The following is a 19,192-nucleotide window of genomic DNA, read 5'->3' as shown; positions in this document are numbered from 1 at the left end:
AGCTCTGGTGGATTCCATCTTGTGTGGCTTCCTGTCACCTCACCAGCAAAGTGCTATATGAGCTGGTGACCATGTTTTTGTGGGGAGCCCTGGGACTTTCAAAAATTTCTATAACATCTTGATGGTGCCCCCTACTTGTTGGGAGAGATTTGAGCAACATTATACAGTTTGTGTGCATACTAAAGAGTAACCAAGCAGCTCGGGGTGACCCAAACCACTAGGAATGTATAGGGGGATAAAAGAGACCGAAAAGCCTTCCTACTAATAAGCAATGCTTGGTGAAAATAAGAAGGAAATTTGCAATAATTCAGCAATAAGTAAACATTTGTGGTTACCCACAATGCACCACTACTGAATATGCAAATGATCTCTTTTCGCCCCTGTAAGCCAGGCAAGCATCCAGAACCGCTGGTGTATAGCAAAGCCTATAGCTTTAAATATTACACAGCCACATCAACCCCACATGTAGACAGCCTGTTTTGGACTTTTCGTCCTCGTCAGTACATGGTAGGAATTGATATGGCTGTATGGGATAGGGCTTGGACCAGTACAACAGAGTAACCAAGCAGCTTGGGGTGACCCAAACCACTAGGAATGTATAGGGGGATAAAAGAGACCGAAAAGCCCTTTTACTAATAAGCAATGCTTGGTAAAATTTGCCTTCTTTAAACAGAAGGAAACTTGCAATAATTCAGCTATAAGTGAACATTTGTGGTTACCCACAATGCACCACTACTGAATATGCAAATTATTATTACTGTGCATACTAAAGTGACAGTGGTACTTCAAATATAGGGAATCTGTCTATCTCATGAGCTCAGAAATCCTGTTACCATTCTGAGAGGGAAAAAACACCTTAAAGCGGATCCGTGATGAAAAACTAACTATAACCAGTAACTTGTCTATATATCTTATCTAAAGTTTAGATAGTTTACACAGCATATCTAGCTTCAAACAGCTTCAAAAGTTTGATTATTTATTCCTGTGATACAATGAGGGCAGCCATGTTCTGTTTGACACATTGTCACAGGCTGAGGGCTGGAGATGCTATCAGCTTAGCTGTGTGTAAATTCAGTCCCCTCTCCTCCTCCTCTCTGCCTCTGAAATCAATGGTTAGTAACCTCCTCCTGCACAATGAGTAAAAGTTTATCTTGGATCAACTAAAATGGAACATTTATTACATTCAAAGATCATTTTACACTGGTATTTTGGGTACTATGCGTAAATTCAAAGTATTTTCACATCAAAAAAGTGTATAGGAAGACTTTAAATTAATCAACTGATATTTGACCATTGATTTCCAGCTTAATTCTGACCTACAGCCATTCATAAATGGTAAACATCCTGGTGGTTCTCTCAGTCTGAATTCTGCTCCAGTTGTTCTTCACCAGGAGTCTATAGGAAGAGATGCCTGGATGGAACAAATTAAAGTGGTAAGTGCAGAATTTTATTATGCATTTATATAGCCCTAACATCTAGTTAGGGCATAGAAGGAACCACCCTGTCCTGTACTACTCACTCCTCTGGTACCAATGTACTGCCGAGTAGGAAATCAGAAAGTGAAAAAACATGAGATGCAGGAACAGGGCACATTCACATTTATAGAGGTTTCCCTGTATCCCTTTAGACATGTACAGGGAAATACTGATACCCAGAGAGGGCCCTCTAGTGGTATGCTTGCAGATCTAAAGTGACGCTGGAGATGCCTTTTACTGTTTTATTTTGTCACAAGCAACTCTTGCAAAGGAACTGCTCATGCCTCAGGCAGATCACCAGAAGAATCATCACAACTCTGGCCAGAAGTTGCTTAAAGAGACTCTGAAGTCTCCGTAAATTCAGGTTTTTATTGCAAAAACCTGTTCAACGTGATAGCCATATCCCCGCCGCTGAAATCTAATTAAATCCCCCCCAAACTCCCCTCGCAAAATCCACAACCTTCTTGGTCATGGATTTTGCTGCCCTGTGCTCTTCCGTAAGAGGCAGAGCTTTCAGCTGCAGCTCTGCCTCTACACGCGTCTATCAGCGCGTATCTCTGCCTCCCCCCCCGCCCCTCTCAGTGAAGAAAGACTGTGAGGGGCGGGCGGAGGCGGAGAGGCACGCTGATAGACGCGTGCAGAGGCAGAGCTGCAGCTGAAAGCTCTGCCTCTCATGAAAGCTCTCCCCGCAGTGTGCCCGGAGGAGTTTGGGGGGATTTAGTTAGATTTCAGCAGCGGGGATACAGCGTTTTAGTTAGGGCTATCATGTTGAACAGGTTTTTGCAATAAAAACCTGAATTTACGGAGACTTCAGAGTCTCTTTAAAGAGAAACTTCAGCCTAAACAAACAAACTGTCATTAAGTTACATTAGTGATGTTAATTAAAATAGATAGGTAATATAATCTCTTACTCACCCTGTTTTAAAAGAACAGGCAAATGTTTGTGATTTCATGGGGGCAGCCATCTTTTTGGTTGAAAGGAGGTGACAGGGAGCATGAGACACAGTTCCAACTGTTTTGTGTCCTGATCACCCCTTCCAGTTGCTAGGCAATGAGAACAACAACATAGGAAATCCCTTAATGCTTTGCACAGCATCAGGGTAAAAATGCCCGGGAAGTTTTCTTTAATGGGGCGGAGCTTAGCTTCTAATCTGCTAAAAATGAGGCTTTGGTATGAAAAACTAAGTTCTGATGCTGTGCAACTGTTAAAGAAACACCAAGCCCTTTCAATGCTGCTGAGTAGATTTTTAGTCTGGAGGTTCACTTTAAGCTCACCATTGCAGGAAGTAGGGCTAATGTAAATCATAAAATCTGCATCATTACATGTTGTATGCTCATGAAGCAGTAGTATCCCTGATTTGTAGTGAACATCAATGTGTTAATTACGATGACTGAATGAGTAAAATTGTCTCTAAATATTCTGCATTGTATGTTTTTTACCCACTAGGCTCAACCAAAGGGCAACATGATTGACTTGGCTAAGGTAAGGAGAGCTACATACATTGTTTAATGCCAGAGGGTGGGAAAAACACATATTCAGAACTTGTTTAAAACGAAGTTCCTGGAGGACTTTACAGTACAATTCTGTGAGATAGAGTTATTCAGTTGTGGAGTAGTACCAGATTGCGATATTATAGGCAAAAAAGGAGCCAAAAGCCCTGCACTCAAATGTCCTAAAACACAGCTTTGCCATAACATTGTTTGCTCCCATGGATACTGCATGCCAACCCCAGCCTAAGCTAGAGCTTAGGTATAGTAAAGCATCTTGATCTCTAAACACATACAGGTGAAACTCAAACAATTATTATTACATTTATTTCAGTAATTCAACTTAAAAGGTGAAACTAATATATGAAATTGACTCATTTCATGCAAAGTGAGAAATTTCAAGCCTTTGTTATAATTTTGATGAATATGGCTTGCAACTTATGAGAACTCCAAAATCTCAGACCATTAGAATATTGTGAAAATGTCAATAATATATGCTCAAAGTTTCAGACTCTAATCAGCTAATTAACCATTTCAGCCACCCGGACGTGATGCTCACTAACAGACGCACTTCGGCGTGCTCAAGCGCACCCCCGTTCTGTCCCCCGGTAGCCCTGGGATCAGTGAGCGGATCCGTGTCCCCAGCAGAAAAACGGAAGCGTTCTTTCTAGAGGCTTCAGTCTTTCTGCAAATAAAATGTTCCGTGTCCTCCTTGTGCTTCCGGTTAGCGAGAAGCACAAGGAGAGAACAAAAACTCAAGGCGGCCAATATTAAAACTACATCTACATATTTTTTACATTACAATTTACACATATAATAACATTAAAATTGTTTATTTCCCACACCAAAATATTACCCAAATAAAAATTTTAATGGAAAAAAAAATTACAGTTAAAAAAAAAAACAACAACCCATAAATAGTTACCTAAAGGTCTGAACTTTTTAAATATGCATTTGAAGGGTGTATACTACAAACATTTTTTACGTTATAAGCTTGTAAATAGTGATGGACGCAAAACGGGAAAAATGCACCTTTATTTCCAAATAAAATATTGGCACCATACATTGTGATAGGGACAACATATAAATGGTGTCATAACCGAGACAAACGGGTAAATAAAATACATAGGTTTTAATTATGGTAGCGTGGATTATTTTGAAGCTATAATGGACGAAAACTGAGAAATGAATTTTTTCCATTTTTTTTTCTTATTAATCCTGGTAAAATGCATTTATAAAAAAATAATTCTTAGCAAAATGTACCACCCAAAGAAAGCCTAATTAGTGGCAGAAAAAACAAGATATAGATCAATAAATTGTGTTAAGAAGTGATAAAGTTATTAGCGAATGAATGGGAGGTGAAATTGCTCTGATGCAGAAGGTGAAAACTCTCCGCGGGCTGAAATGGTTAAATCAAACCACCTGCAAAGGGTTTTAATTTCATATATTAGTTTTACCTTTTAAGTTGAAATACTGAAATAAATGGACTTTTTCATGATATTCTTATTTTTTTCACCTGTACTAGATTTTTGGCAAAGGTGGCCTTTAGCTGACCAGCTAGCATATGTACACTTTGCACCTAGTCCTGTTTCTTTTCCCTCCTTGTGGACTAGAGCAGTTTTGATGTTTAGATTTAGCCAATTTACCCAGCAATTCTTTCATCACTTCTTATGACACCTTAGTGATTATATATATATATATATATATATATATATATATATATATATATATATATATATATATATATATATATATATATATATATATATATATATATATATATATATATTAATAATAATAATAATAATAATAATAATTATAATTATTATTATTATTATTTATTGTATTTATAAAGCGCCAACATATTACGCAGCGCTGAACATTAATTAATAAATATATATATATATATATATATATATATATATATATATACAGTGGAGGAAATAATTATTTGACCCCTCACTGATTTTGTAAGTTTGTCCAATGACAAAGAAATGAAAAGTCTCAGAACAGTATCATTTCAATGGTAGGTTTATTTTAACAGTGGCAGATAGCACATCAAAAGGAAAATCGAAAAAATGACCTTAAATAAAAGATAGCAACTGATTTGCATTTCATTGAGTGAAATAAGTTTTTGAACCCCTACCAACCATTAAGAGTTCTGGCTCCCACAGAGTGGTTAGACACTTCTACTCAATTAGTCACCCTCATTAAGGACACCTGTCTTAACTAGTCACCTGTATAAAAGACACCTGTCCACAGAATCAATCAATCAAGCAGACTCCAAACTCTCCAACATGGGAAAGACCAAAGAGCTGTCCAAGGATGTCAGAGACAAAATTGTAGACCTGCACAAGGCTGGAATGGGCTACAAAACCATTAGCAAGAAGCTGGGAGAGAAGGTGACAACTGTTGGTGCGATTGTTCGAAAATGGAAGGAGCACAAAATGACCATCAATCGACCTCGCTCTGGGGCTCCGCGCAAGATCTCACCTCGTGGGGTGTCAATGGTTCTGAGAAAGGTGAAAAGCATCCTAGAACTACACAGGAGGAGTTAGTGAATGACCTCAAATTATCAGGGACCACAGTCACCAAGAAAACCATTGGAAACACATTACACCGCAATGGATTAAAATCCTGCAGGGCTCGCAAGGTCCCCCTGCTCAAGAAGGCACATGTGCAGGCCCGTCTGAAGTTTGTCAATGAACACCTGAATGATTCTGTGAGCGACTGGGAGAAGGTGCTGTGGTCTGATGAGACCAAAATAGAGCTCTTTGGCATTAACTCAACTCGCTGTGTTTGGAGGAAGAAAAATGCTGCCTATGACCCCCAAAACACCGTCCCCACCGTCAAGCATGGGGGTGGAAACATTTTGCTTTGGGGGGGGTTTTCTGCTAAGGGCACAGGACAACTTAATCGCATTAACGGGAAAATGAACGGAGCCATGTATCGTGAAATCCTGAACGACAACCTCCTTCCCTCTGCCAGGAAACTAAAAATGGGTCGCGGATGTGTGTTCCAGCACGACAATGACCCAAAACATACAGCAAAGGCAACAAAGGAGTGGCTCAAGAAGAAGCACATTAAAGGTCATGGAGTGGCCTAGTCAGTCTCCGGACCTTAATCCAATAGAAAACCTATGGAGGGAGCTCAAGCTCAGAGTTGCACAGAGACAGCCTCGAAACCTTAGGGATTTAGAGATGATCTGCAAAGAGGAGTGGACCAACATTACTCCTAAAATGTGTGCAAACTTGGTCATCAATTACAAGAAACGTTTGACCTCTGTGCTTGCAAACAAGGGTTTTTCCACTAAGTATTAAGTCTTTTATTGTTAGAGGGTTCAAAAACTTATTTCACTCAATGAAATGCAAATCAGTTGCTATCTTTTATTTAAGGTTATTTTTTCGATTTTCCTTTTGATGTGCTATCTGCCACTGTTAAAATAAACCTACCATTGAAATGATACTGTTCTGAGACTTTTCATTTCTTTGTCATTGGACAAACTTACAAAATCAGTGAGGGGTCAAATAATTATTTCCTCCACTGTGTATATATATATATATATCAGCACGGTGGAGTAGTGGTTAGCGCTCTCGCCTTGCAGCGCTGGGTCCCTGGTTCGAATCCCAGCCAGGTCAACATCTGCAAGGAGTTTGTATGTTCTCCCGTGTCTGTGTGGGTTTCCTCCGGGCACCCCGGTTTCCTCCCACATCCCAAAAACGTACAGATACGTTATTTGGCTGTCCCCTAAATTGGCCCTGGACTACGATACATGCACTACACGATACATACATAGACATATGACTATGGTGGGGACTAGATTGTGAGCCCATCTGAGGGACAGTTATTGACAAGACAATAAACTCTGTACAGCGCTGCGTAATATGTTGTCGCTATATAAATACTTAAAATAAATACATTATATATATATATATATATATATATATATATATATATCCACTTCACCACTGAGGGGTTTTACCCCCTGACCACCAGAGCAATTTTCACCTTTCAGTGCTCCTTCCATTCATTCATCTATAACTTTATTATTACTTATCCCAATGAAATGAACTATAGCTTGTTTTTTTCGCCACCAATTAGGCTTTCTTTAGGTGGGACATTATGCCAAGAATTATTTTATTCTAAATGTGTTTTAATGGGGAAATGGCAAAAAATGTGGGAAAAAATTATTATTTTTCAGTTTTCGGCCATTATGGTTTTTAAATAAAGCATGCTACTGTAATTAACCAGTTCGGCCTTTCTGGACGAGCTTTCTCGTCCAGAAAGGCACTGCTGTGTTCCCTGCGTGGTGCGCGCGATCGGGCGCGCGCCCGCGCGCGCACCCGCCGCTAGCCCCCCGATCAGTGAATGGGAATATAATTCCCATTCACCGATCTGACTTCCCCGCAGAAATACCGACGCTTTCTCTCCAGAGAGCGTGGTATTTCTGCCCCCCAGGAAACAACTCCTCTGAATTTTAGTTCCTGGATGCGACATAGTTCGCATCCAGGACTTTGCTCACTGTGGCCATCTTGTGGCCAAATAGTAAACTGCACCCACATACATTTTTAATAAAACAATTACATTATTTTACATTAGAAAATAGCAGTTTCCCTCCCACCCCAAAAATTACCCACATACATTTTTTTATTTAAAAAAAACAAAAAAAAAATACAATAAAAAAAAACAAAAACAACATAAATAGTTACCCAAGGGTCTGAACTTTTTAAATATGCATGTCAAGAGAGTATGTTATTATATTATTTAAAATTATAAGCCTATAAATAGCGATGGACGCAAATTGAAAAAATGCACCTTTATTTCTAAATGAAATATCGGCACTATAAATTGTGATAGGGACATCGTTTAAACGGTGAAATAACCGCGACAGATAGGCAAACAAAATAAATGAGTTTTAATTACGGTAGCGTATATTAATTTCAAACTATAATGGCCAAAAACTGAGAAATAATGATTTTTTTTCATTTCTTTCTTAATCTTCCTGTTAAAATGGATTTAGAAAAAAATAATTCTTAGCAAAATGTACTACCCAAAGAAAGCCTAATTAGTGGCGGAAAAAACAAGATATAGATCAATTCATTGTGATAAGTAGCAATAAAGTTATAGGCGAATGAATGGGAGGTGAACGTTGCTCGGATGCATGAGATTTTCGGCACTGCGGCGCTGAACCGGTTAAAACCCATGAAATGTATTAACCCATTTGTCCCGGTTATAAAACCATTTAAATTATGTCCCTATCACAATGTTTGGCGACAATATTTTATTTGGAAATAAAGGTGCATTTTTTTCAGTTTTGCATCCATCCCTAATTACAAGCCCGCAGTTTATAAAGTAACAGTGTTATACCCTCTTGACATAAATATTTAAAAAGTTCAGTCCCTAAGGTAACTATTTATGTTTTTTTTTTTATTGTATTTTTTTTTTTTTTTAAATTACAAAAAAAAATTAAAATTGGGGAGTGTGGGAGGTAATGAGTTAATTTATTGTGTAAATGTAATGTTTGTATATGTAAAATGCTTTTAGGGTGTAGTTTACTATTTGGCCACAAGATGGCCACAGAGTGTTTGTTTACATGCGACCTGTAAGCGTCCGGAAGGACGCTTACAGGAAGCAGTAGGAGGCTGGGAGACTCACAATGATCTCGCTGTTTCTGAAAGAAGCAGCAGATCATTGCGGGGGCTTAGATCAACGAACGGGAATGGATTTTCCCGTTCATTGATCTCCGGGCGAGCGGACGGCAGCGCGCACGAGGGGCGGGTGCGCACGCACGAGCGGCGGGAGCGCGGACAGCGGCGGTAGCGCGGAAGGTACGGATTTCTCCGTCCCTGGTTTTTTAGGAGGGAAAGAAAAGGGCGGAGAAATCCGTACGCGTGGGGGTAAAGTGGATATATATATATATATATATATATATATTATATTTTATATATATATATATATATATATATAATATATATAATTATATATGGAAAAACTGGACTTTCTTTTGATAATAAAGTGCCAACATATTCATTTATTATAAAACTTGAATGTTGTTGCTACAACAATGCATGGTGATTATATTGAATTTTGTAATATAGGTATATTTATAAGCATTTTTTTCTCCCAGTACTACGATTATAAAAAAAAGTCTAAAAGTAAACAGGGACAGGTGGTGGGGAGGTTTAAAAGGTTTTTATAAAGCATACTATGAAGGAGGTATGGTTTCAAAAGAGAATAGAGCTATAAAATGTGGCTAAATGGTATTTTTATAGTAATAGCCCCTCCTCCTTTCCTCTTTAAGATAGTCCCTGGTAATCTAGTGGTCCTCCCCCCCCCCCCCCCCACCTTTCGCACAGCACTCCCATGTAGTTTTGTACCCCTCCTTCCCTATAGTTTCCCTGGTAGTCTAGTTCCCCCCCCCCCCCCTTTCCTCTTTAAAGTCATATGGAGGCTGTCATGTTAATTTACTTTTAAACAATGCACATTGCCTGGCTGTCCTGCTGATCCCCTTTAATACTTTTAGCCATAGACCCTGAACAAGCATGTAGAATAGGTGTTTGACTGGATTAGCTGCATGCTTGTTTCAGTTGTGTGATTCAGACGACAAAGAGGTGAGCAGGACTGCCAGGCAGCTGGTATTATTTAAGAGGAAATAAATATGGCAACATCTATATGTCTATCACCTCAGGTTCCTTTTAAGGCATTCCCTAGTAGTCTTGTGTCCATCGCCTCTCCTGAATACTGTGGCGATGGGTTGTCTCCTTTAACTTGTAACTTTAACTTTAACTTTAGTGTCAGCATGTTGTGGCTTATTGATGGCAACCAGTCAGGACCCGATACATGCAGACACAAGAGGCTGATGGTACCTGTGAGTGGAGTGGAGCCCATCACCCTAGAAAGCGGGGGAGAGGGGAAGGTTGAGATACTTACTAAGCCATGCTTCCAGATTGCTGCTGGCCTCTGCCAGGGAGCAAGGGACCTCCTGGGAATCGGACACCAGGGTATTACATCCTGTTTAGTTTATCACTTGTTGCCCCTGGTGATGATCACACACCCCCTGAGGCAGACTGAGCAGTGGTTAGTCTGGGCAACTTATAATGGATATGAAACCAATAAGTAATGCTAAGATTACATATTACAGATGGGTAAGTAACGCTAAAGCTGTCCATACACTAATCACATTACGTGCAATCGATCTTTCAATCGATGTTTGTATTCAATTAGAACATGGCTTATCCTTCAAATAATATATGAACTCTGCACCACACTCTAGATGTGACATCTGGTAGATTTGTGATGAAATATCAATCTACCGTATTTTTCACCGTATAAGACGCACTTTTTCTCCGTCAAAAATAGGGGGAAAAAGTCCCTGCATCTTATACGGCAAAGGCAGGGAATGCCCGACTTAGAAACGCCCGCCGATACAGACCGCGACCCGCCGCCACGTCGGGAATTCCCTGCCTGTGTATGTAAGTTGTGGCTGCAGACGACGTATGCCTCTGCCCGCTCCCCATGCTTGTAATGTGTCCGGCGTGTGTAACATGCCCCCTCCCGCTGTGTTCCTTATCTCTGCGTGAGTGTCTAATATTCCCGCTCCCGCCTGCCTTATCTCCCTCCCCCATGTCTTGGCTGGCCCCCCCGGGTGTTAATCTGCAGCGGCTTACCTCTCCGCCATACCCGCGAGGATTGGAGACCTCCTTCCCAGCTGCGCATCTCGCTCTAGTGATCGGCATGTGATAATGACGCAATCACCACATGCCGATCACTAGAGCGAGATGCGCGGCTGGGAAGGAGGTCTCCAATCCTCGCGGGCATGGCGGAGAGGTAAGCCGCTGCAGATTAACACCCGGGGGGGGCCAGCCAAGACATGGGGGAGGGAGATAAGGCAGGCGGGAGCGGGCATATTAGACACTCACGCAGAGATAAGGAACACAGCGGGAGGGGGCATATTACACACGCCGGACACATAACAGGGAGAGGGCAGAGGCATACGTCGTCTGCAGCCACAACTTAGACACACGAGGGGGACTCAGGCACATCTGGCAGGCATGAGGAAAACAGAGGACACGGCAGGCATGGGTGACACAGAGGACACATGAGTGACACAGAGGACACATGGGTGACACAGAGGACACATGGGGGACACAGAGGACACATGGGGGACACAGAGGACACATGGGGGACACATGGAGGACACATGGGGCAGGCATGAGGGACACATGAGGCATGAGGGACACAAAGGACACATGGGACATGCATGGTTGCCACAGAGGACACATGGGACAGGTATGGGGGACACAGACAACACATAGGGCAAGCATATAGGGCAGGCATGGGTGACACAGGGCACATGGAGCATGTATGAGGGACACACAGATGACACATGGGGTATGCATGGGTGACACATGGGGCAGGTATGGGGGACACAGAGGACACATGGGGCAGGTATTGGGGACACAGAGGACACATGGGGAGACAATGGGACACAGGAGGACAACATTTGAGGGGTAACATGTACAAGACTCTCCTGGAATATGGACGCACCAGGTTTAGTATATATAATTTTTTTCTCTGGTTTTTGCCCTCTAAACCTGGGTGCGTCTTATATTCCGGAGCGTCTTATACGGCGCGAAATACGGGTATTTGCATTTCAACATAACAAACTATTATTCGAACAATGCCAAAGCACATGTTTACAAACAAGGAGTTAATCTTACATCGATCAACACATAAGAGAATACCAGCCGATTCCTGTACAATTGACCAAAATGTTCCTACGTGACCAATTATGGGTTTTTCGATTATCTGGCCAATATCGATAATTTTTGATCACTCGGCCAAAATGTGTATGAATTCTCTCTTGATTAGATTCAAAAATTGGATTGAAAGGTTGATCCCGCATAAAAATCAATAACTGTAGAGCCAGCTTAAGAAAGTCCCTGGCAGTGGATTTGGAGGGCAGAAAGAGAAGCTGGCAGCTGATAATGGGAAATATTTGTAAATAACAGGCAATGGAGGGTCTGTATATCTTTGTCAGTGATGAAAATCAGTAATGGGTTATAATGTACATAACTAATCACTTAACACAGAGTAGTTGTAGATTTTTTTTCCTCAATACCAGTATATCAGATGCATAGTGGGGAAAGCACAGGATTAGCAAGGATTAACCACACAAGGATATCAGACGTGAAATGGTTAAAGCATGGGCTTGTTGTGGATTTGTCGCCAGCCTGTGAAAACCTCAGTTGGATTCTCGGAGCACAATAGCTTTGCCTACGGTTCTGATTTACAACACATGTAATCAGGGCTCTTGGTGGGGAATTTTCTCGGGATAACAGAAATGTCATTAGGAGATTACATTTGAAAAATTCAACTGAGCACACTAGTAGCTGTGGCTGAGATTTCTCTTGTGAATCAGGAATGGTTTCTGGAGCAGAAAGTATTCTGTGAGTATTTAGTGTTTCCCAGGCCATGGGGAAAATGTAGTACAAACAAGCCTTTTCCTACAATCTATTCTTTTACATAAAATCACAGAGCGGGTGAAATTCTTGGTGATGGTGCTGCCTGGCCATTCTGATATTATTGGCAGCTCTGAATATTCAGTTCAACATCACATTGCGATTATCACACCCTGTAACCTCTATTACCAGAGAAGCACCCAACAACTGTGGTGTTGTCAGTTCTGCAGCTACTAAACTGGGCAGACAATAATGCTCCTCGTCACTTAACCAAACAAAGGACCTGTCTCGTCTTGAGTCATACAGTCTTGTGTCTTAGAGGAGGTGGCACTTTTCTTTTCTACATGCATTACGGATGATATTCTTATTCATCTCATCAGAATAAAAATACTGTATACCATGTGACAACACAAATGGCTTGTCAGACATGTCTATGCTTTTTTACAGTTGCAAGAGGCAATCAAGGCTGGCAAAGGTGTGACTTCAGCTATTGACCTGTGCCGTTACCATGGAAACAAAGCTCTGGAGACCCTACATTGCTTCCCTCCCTCAAAGGCCAGATCTGCCTTAGAGAACATTGTATATGCTGTGACCAGGTTTTCATGACTTCCTGCTTGGCTTTACATATTGCTGCTAATTTAAATTATTTTTTGTTCATTTTCTATCTATCAGCCTGAGTACTGTGGACTGCAAACTCCTGAATGAACATCAGTCGGCCTGCATTCGTATTCACATACTGTGCAAAGGGTGCTCAACCTATTTTTTTTTTCTTGCTTGAATAGCTAAAGATAAAAATAGAACGAGAGAAAAAAAAAGGTCAAATCGTTTTCTCTTGTCATGCCAGAAGCACACTTGAGGCTAAACAAGTAGAAATTATTAATGAGGTTTTCTGCTGTGACCTCAGCAAATGGCCAGGAAATAAGTCCTTATTGATTGGACATAGCTAGGGATGGCGCCAGTATGGTGGCCTGTGGTTTTCCTGCTCCTGGGAGGACAGAAGAGGTGGGATTCTGCAGGTGTCAATAGGAAATCTCTTCTGTAAACTAAGTTCAGCAGATCTAGGCAGTGTGCGCCCACATCAAGGACACTCCTCACTGCCATGAAATGAGAAACCACATCATTTTAGATGTACACAGAGGCCTTTTTCAAGCACTGATCGTTAAAGTAGTGACGTTTTAATAGTCTTCTGTTTTAGAAAATAACTGCAACTTTCTACAGTTTACATTTCTTAGTGACTACATTGTGGGCTTTCTTACACATGGGAAATATTCTTAATCTGTGCTTTTACCTATGAAGGAGCCAGGAAAATAGATTTATTGAAAATCAAAAATATATTATAGATGTTGGAAATATGAACTATTTTAAAAGTATTTACATTTTTTTTATTTAGCAAAACCATATGAACAGTTTTTTGCAAATGTAAATAAAGTTTTCAGATACTGAATTGTTTGTTATGCTTACAATTGTGAGTAGTGGGATAATATGCTTGGACAAAAGACTTGACAACAATGTAGCAACAAATGTCAAAAAACTGACAAAGTAATATGTTGTGACTTTTTTAACCAAGTGTATTTGTTGTATTTTTTCTGTGACATAAATTTTCACACTTCAGAAAGACTTATTTTTATGATTGTGCTGCAGAATTGCTATATACTGAGTGGTAGAATTGTAGCTTGTAAAATAAATGGACATATGATTATTATACTATTTTGCTGGTTTGGGATTTTATATATTAAGCCTTAAAATAATTCTTCTGGGTGGTCTGAGTTAGAAAATACAATCTACACTGGATTTGATCCTAAAAAAGAACATTTAACTCCCCATTATTATGTAATGAAACAGTCGATTTTTCTTTATTTACTTATTTACTTTACATTTCTGTATTTGAAATCTGGGCTTGTGTTTCTAAGTAATGAATAGAAGAACAAATGAGTTTCCTCCATCCTTTTCAATCATCCCGGATCTAAAATGTTCTCTTTTCTAACCTTAGTTTGTTAGATGAAACAGCTCAGAAAATTCCATTGACAGAATATTAGGTAATGGCAAGCTCGGAACCGGAGCCCGTCTCTGTTTTGTTCATCGGAGATGATTTTTGTGGTTTGCATGCATGCAATGTGAGAACATCGTTGACAAGAAGGCTGAGTTTACACAAATGATCTAGATTGAGACTCAGCTACCTTTCTTCCTTCTGTGGTGTAATTACAGCCCAATCCGGAGACAGCTAGCACAGCAAACAGATTTCATTACATCGTTCACCCAGACACTTGAAGTAAAGTTATTTCAGTTAAGATCTCTTTTTACCAATTCTCCCCTCCTTTCACCTAGCAGAAGACCATGTCACAAAGTTATTACTGATTAGCTTGTTGCATTCATCTACGGTAGTCAGGAAACAGCTACTGTGTCTTTTCCTCTGACTGAGCTCTTTTGAAAATTGTCAGTTCTGTAAAAGTCGGTTTTATTTATTTTACAGACACTTATTGCTTTTAAGTTATTATACTCTCATTACTGGTTTTATGGCAGACATAATATCTTCACATGACAGAACATTAAAAGAATCTGTCATGCGCTTAATGATAGAGATGATACTTTTATTAGTAGTATAGGAAATCTGATATAACATTTAAAGGACACCTGAATATAGAGGGACATGGATGTTGACATATTTATTTTCTTTTAAACATTGCTTGATTGCCTGGCTGCCCGGCCGATCTTCTGCATCTAATACTGTTATCCATAGACCCTGAACAAGCATGCAGATCAGGTGCTCTGCCTGGATAAAGGTGGCCATACATTAGAACGATTATGGGCGGATTCGACCAAGAGACAAATTTATCTGTAATCGAATTTGATTAGAGATAAATTTGTCTCTAGTCGAATCTGCCCATACACTACAGGCCAATTCCCGTCCGATTTCAGCATGAAATCATCAGGGAATCGTCTGAGCCGCCGCGTCCGCCCCACCGCTGCCCCCAAAATGTATAAATGTATGTAGTGTAGTGCATTTATACATTACCTGTCCTGTAGCAGCTTCCCCACGGTGTCTGTCCATCTTGCAGGGTAACAGTCGGGTAAAATTAAATAAATATGGCAGCAATCATGTCCCTCTCAGTTCAGGTGTACCTTAATACAGTATGTGTCTGATAGAAGTGGCCATTGTTTAAAGCGGGATTGTCACCATAAAAATCAAATTTTAACAACAACTGGTCTGAGTTTATTAAAGGGGCACTACAGCGAAAAAATGTAAAATTTAAAATATGTGCAAACACATGTAAATAAGAAGTACATTTTTTCCAGAGTAAAATGAGCCATAAATTACTTTTCTCCTATGTTGCTGTCACTTACAGAAGGTAATAGAAATCTGACAGAAGTGACAGGTTTTGGACTAGTCCATCTCTTCCTAGGGCAATCTCAGCAAGGCTTTTATTCTTTATAAAGTTATTCCCTAAAAAGGATTTAAACAATGATGCTGGCCAGCTTCCCTGCTCCTTACAGTTTTTTAGCAGTTGGACAGAGCAACTGCCATTCACTTATTGCTTTTAAAAATAAATATATCCCTGAGAATCCCCTATGAAGAGATGGACTAGTCCAAAACCTGTCACGTCTGTCAGATTTTTATTACCTGCTGTAAGTGACAGCAACATAGGAGAAAAGTAATTTATGGCTCATTTTACTCTGGAAAAAATGTACTTCTTATTTATATATGTTTGCACATATTTCAAATTTTACAGTTTTTGCTGTAGTGCCCCTTAGGGTGGCAACTAACGATCCAATCTTTGTCATCCAATCTTACCAAATCTATGTAGTATGTAAGAAATACGATATTGCAGAAAATATTGCCTCAACAATGGGATATTAATAAAGACAACAATACCGATTTCTCGTAAGTTCTAGGTGGTCGTTTGGCAAAGAAATACACATCAACAACAGTATAAATAAAGTTTATATTGCAAGTGGTATTTGCGATACAGGTACAGATACTGATGAACTACAGAAAACAACATGTACAGAGCAATCCAACATTATAAACACATAAAGCTTAGAAACCAATGCCCACAATGTATACATTAATACATAATATTAGTGCAGCTTCCCAATATATCCTAAAATACAGCCCACAATGCGCAGATACAGCTTACCTAGCCATGGTTTCCCGCTAACAGCCTCACCAGTCCATTCCAGCAAAAGCCCCCCCTAACCACATGGTCAAAGACTCTATATACTTCTTGACTCCACCCCTTCACCACACATCACTTCCGGCTCAGTGTCATTGGCTGAAAGGATGCTTTTCAGCAGATTTGAACTTTATCTCCGTCTAAGGTCAGTTAAGCAGGAAGTGAATTCTTTTGTCTGAAACGTGCTCTAAGAATGGATTTTCAAACAGTCCAATTCTTACATAGTATAAGGGTAAATTGAATATATTGAATGGATAATTTAGGCAATTACCTTCTATTACATAGAAATGGTAAGATTGGATGAAAAAGATTGTACCGTTAGTGGCCAGCTTAAAAGTGATAAAGATGCTAATCCTGCATTCAAAACTTTTTCTGCTGTTATGGTTTGGCGTTATCACATACTTAAGGAGCAATGGCCCTTTAGTAGTCAGTGCCAAACAGTTGCATTTGGGGGTTCTTTTTATCTATCATCCTTCCCTTTATTTCCTGACTAGCTGAAACCTGATCCCCTGCTCACTTGTGTTTACAAGTAAGGCAGAGGTGACTCGGTGATTGGAGGAGAAAAGAAAAAAAGTTAAGGGAAGAATGACATCAGTATTTAGCCTCAGCTGTGGGCAAAAGACATGGCCCCCACCAGGAACATAATTCTCTTCATTTACTATATAACATTCACTGAAATCAAAATGTGGACAGTACAATACATGTTATGTAAGTAGCTCAAGTATCTATCTACTTATATATGTGTTTTTTTTCCCTGGCATAGTATGGCTGATCCTCCTGCTTTAACAGGTGTTACACTTCCCTTATTGTGTATCTAACAAGCTGCAGCTTATTAGACATGTAAAAGTCATTTAATTAGCTTGGGTACATTGTTTTGTGAAGAAAAAAAAAATCAAAGGACAGTTGAATAAATAGACAAATGTCCAGACTCAAGCAATGTACACACACACACACACACACACACACACACACACACACACACACACACACACACACACATCCTTTGTGATAATATCAGGTGACATCTAGCATGATGATGATAAGCTATTTTATGATCCTTCGTTTTGGATCATCGATTACCAACCACTGTTGTTTACCTGTTGCCCCTTGCTTCTCCTCCCACCTCTATGAAACATCTCAGTGTGTCTGTACAGTGATTGTTCCAAACCTGTCACCAACACCAATCAATAGATGTTATTTAGCATTTGTGTTATGTTTTTCAGGGTTCTGGACTAAAGTAATTAGCTATTTAGTACTTGCTGGCCCCTTTAGTTGCTCTAGTTCTGTCTAGGTTGGAACTGAATCCTCCTGTTCACAAACAAAACAATAAAAAACACTTCCTTTTGACTGACAATTGGTTTACATAACCAGTTGTTGGTGAACTTCTCAGGAGTTGGAACATCTTTTGATTCCTGTTCCTATTTGTGTCCCTGTCCAAACATAAAGAAAAATAAAGCACTCCAACAAGTACAGACACAGCTGTGGAGGAATATTTTAAAATGTAAAGATATACAGTACTTACAACCTCTAAGAAGTTTTCATCACTTTCCTCCCTATTTCTTAGTGACTATCCAGGGTTCAGGCCGGGTAGTCTCAAGGACAGGAAGTATATGGAAATCTACCCAACAGGATCACAGGCAGCAGTTGCAACTAAATTCCAACTGTTCTTCACTTTTTCCAATACTGGCAAGCTATAGCGACAGATTTTCTTTATCCTTATCAGAGGTACGTTTTTGTTCCTCAATCAGAAGCAAGAGGATTCCAGATAACAGTTGGGAAGTCATCAGGCTGCCCAGTGCTTCCCATACAGGCATGCACACACACAGGCTTGCACTGCACTGTCCTGGGGAAAAGGGAGTGGGAGGAAAATAACAAATAAAATACCTTATTTATTCAATAACAATTAGATTAAAAATGTAAAAATAGTTTACTGCTGGAGTTTACTGCATGGTACAGCACCTGAGGTATTTGACAGCCGGAGGACTGGGAATAATATATACATGTACAGTTGTGTTCAAAATTATTCAACCCCCACTGAAATTGTGTTTTGGCCAGTTTGACATAGATTTTGATCATTTCAGTCATCTTGTTTACAATTAAATCAAAAAGGCACTTGTAATGCTGGGAATACACGTTTCGTTTTTGCCTTCGTTTTAGCCTTCGATTCATTCAGTAAACGAATCGAGTGTTAAAAACGTATGTGAAAATAGTCATAATCTCATTATAGTTTCGATTAATAGACCCCAAAAACGAACGACTAGTGATCGAACATGTTTGATATTATCTCTCTTTATCCATCTAATCGAGCCATTGGTAGGCTTGATGGCTGTTCAGATCGATTATATGTTCGTTTATGTTAGTCCGTCCCTGTAAAAAGGGATTTTCGTTTCGTTTCTTTGCAGCCTTCGATCATTGGAAAAACAAAACCATCAGAATCGAAAAAAAAAAAACGAAACCGTGGGTGGTGATATTAACCGTACGTTCGATTATTTCGGGAACGAAAAGGACAAAAGGCACAATCGAAACGAAGGCTAAAACGAAGGCAAAAACGAAACGTGTATTCCCAGCATAATTAGTCAGACAAATATAACATCTC

At 39.8% G+C, this 19,192-nt stretch overlaps 1 protein-coding gene across 2 annotated transcripts in view; it reads left to right on the top strand.

The window, feature by feature from the left end:
• The window catches only part of PDSS2 (decaprenyl diphosphate synthase subunit 2), a 282,652-nt gene extending 268,544 nt beyond the window's left edge, over positions 1-14,108 (top strand). For both annotated transcript variants that reach the window (XM_068279435.1, XM_068279436.1), the window contains exons 7-9: positions 1,305-1,433; positions 2,923-2,958; positions 12,872-14,108. In XM_068279435.1, the coding sequence (XP_068135536.1) occupies positions 1,305-1,433; positions 2,923-2,958; positions 12,872-13,030 (324 nt within the window). In that variant the 3' untranslated portion in view covers positions 13,031-14,108. The remainder of the gene's footprint in view (positions 1-1,304; positions 1,434-2,922; positions 2,959-12,871) is intronic.
• The last annotated feature ends 5,084 nt before the right edge of the window (positions 14,109-19,192 follow it).

This window comes from Hyperolius riggenbachi, chromosome 4 (assembly GCF_040937935.1).
Source record: "Hyperolius riggenbachi isolate aHypRig1 chromosome 4, aHypRig1.pri, whole genome shotgun sequence".
Taxonomy (NCBI): Eukaryota; Metazoa; Chordata; class Amphibia; order Anura; family Hyperoliidae; genus Hyperolius; species Hyperolius riggenbachi.
This window is presented reverse-complemented; position numbering and strand designations above follow the sequence as displayed.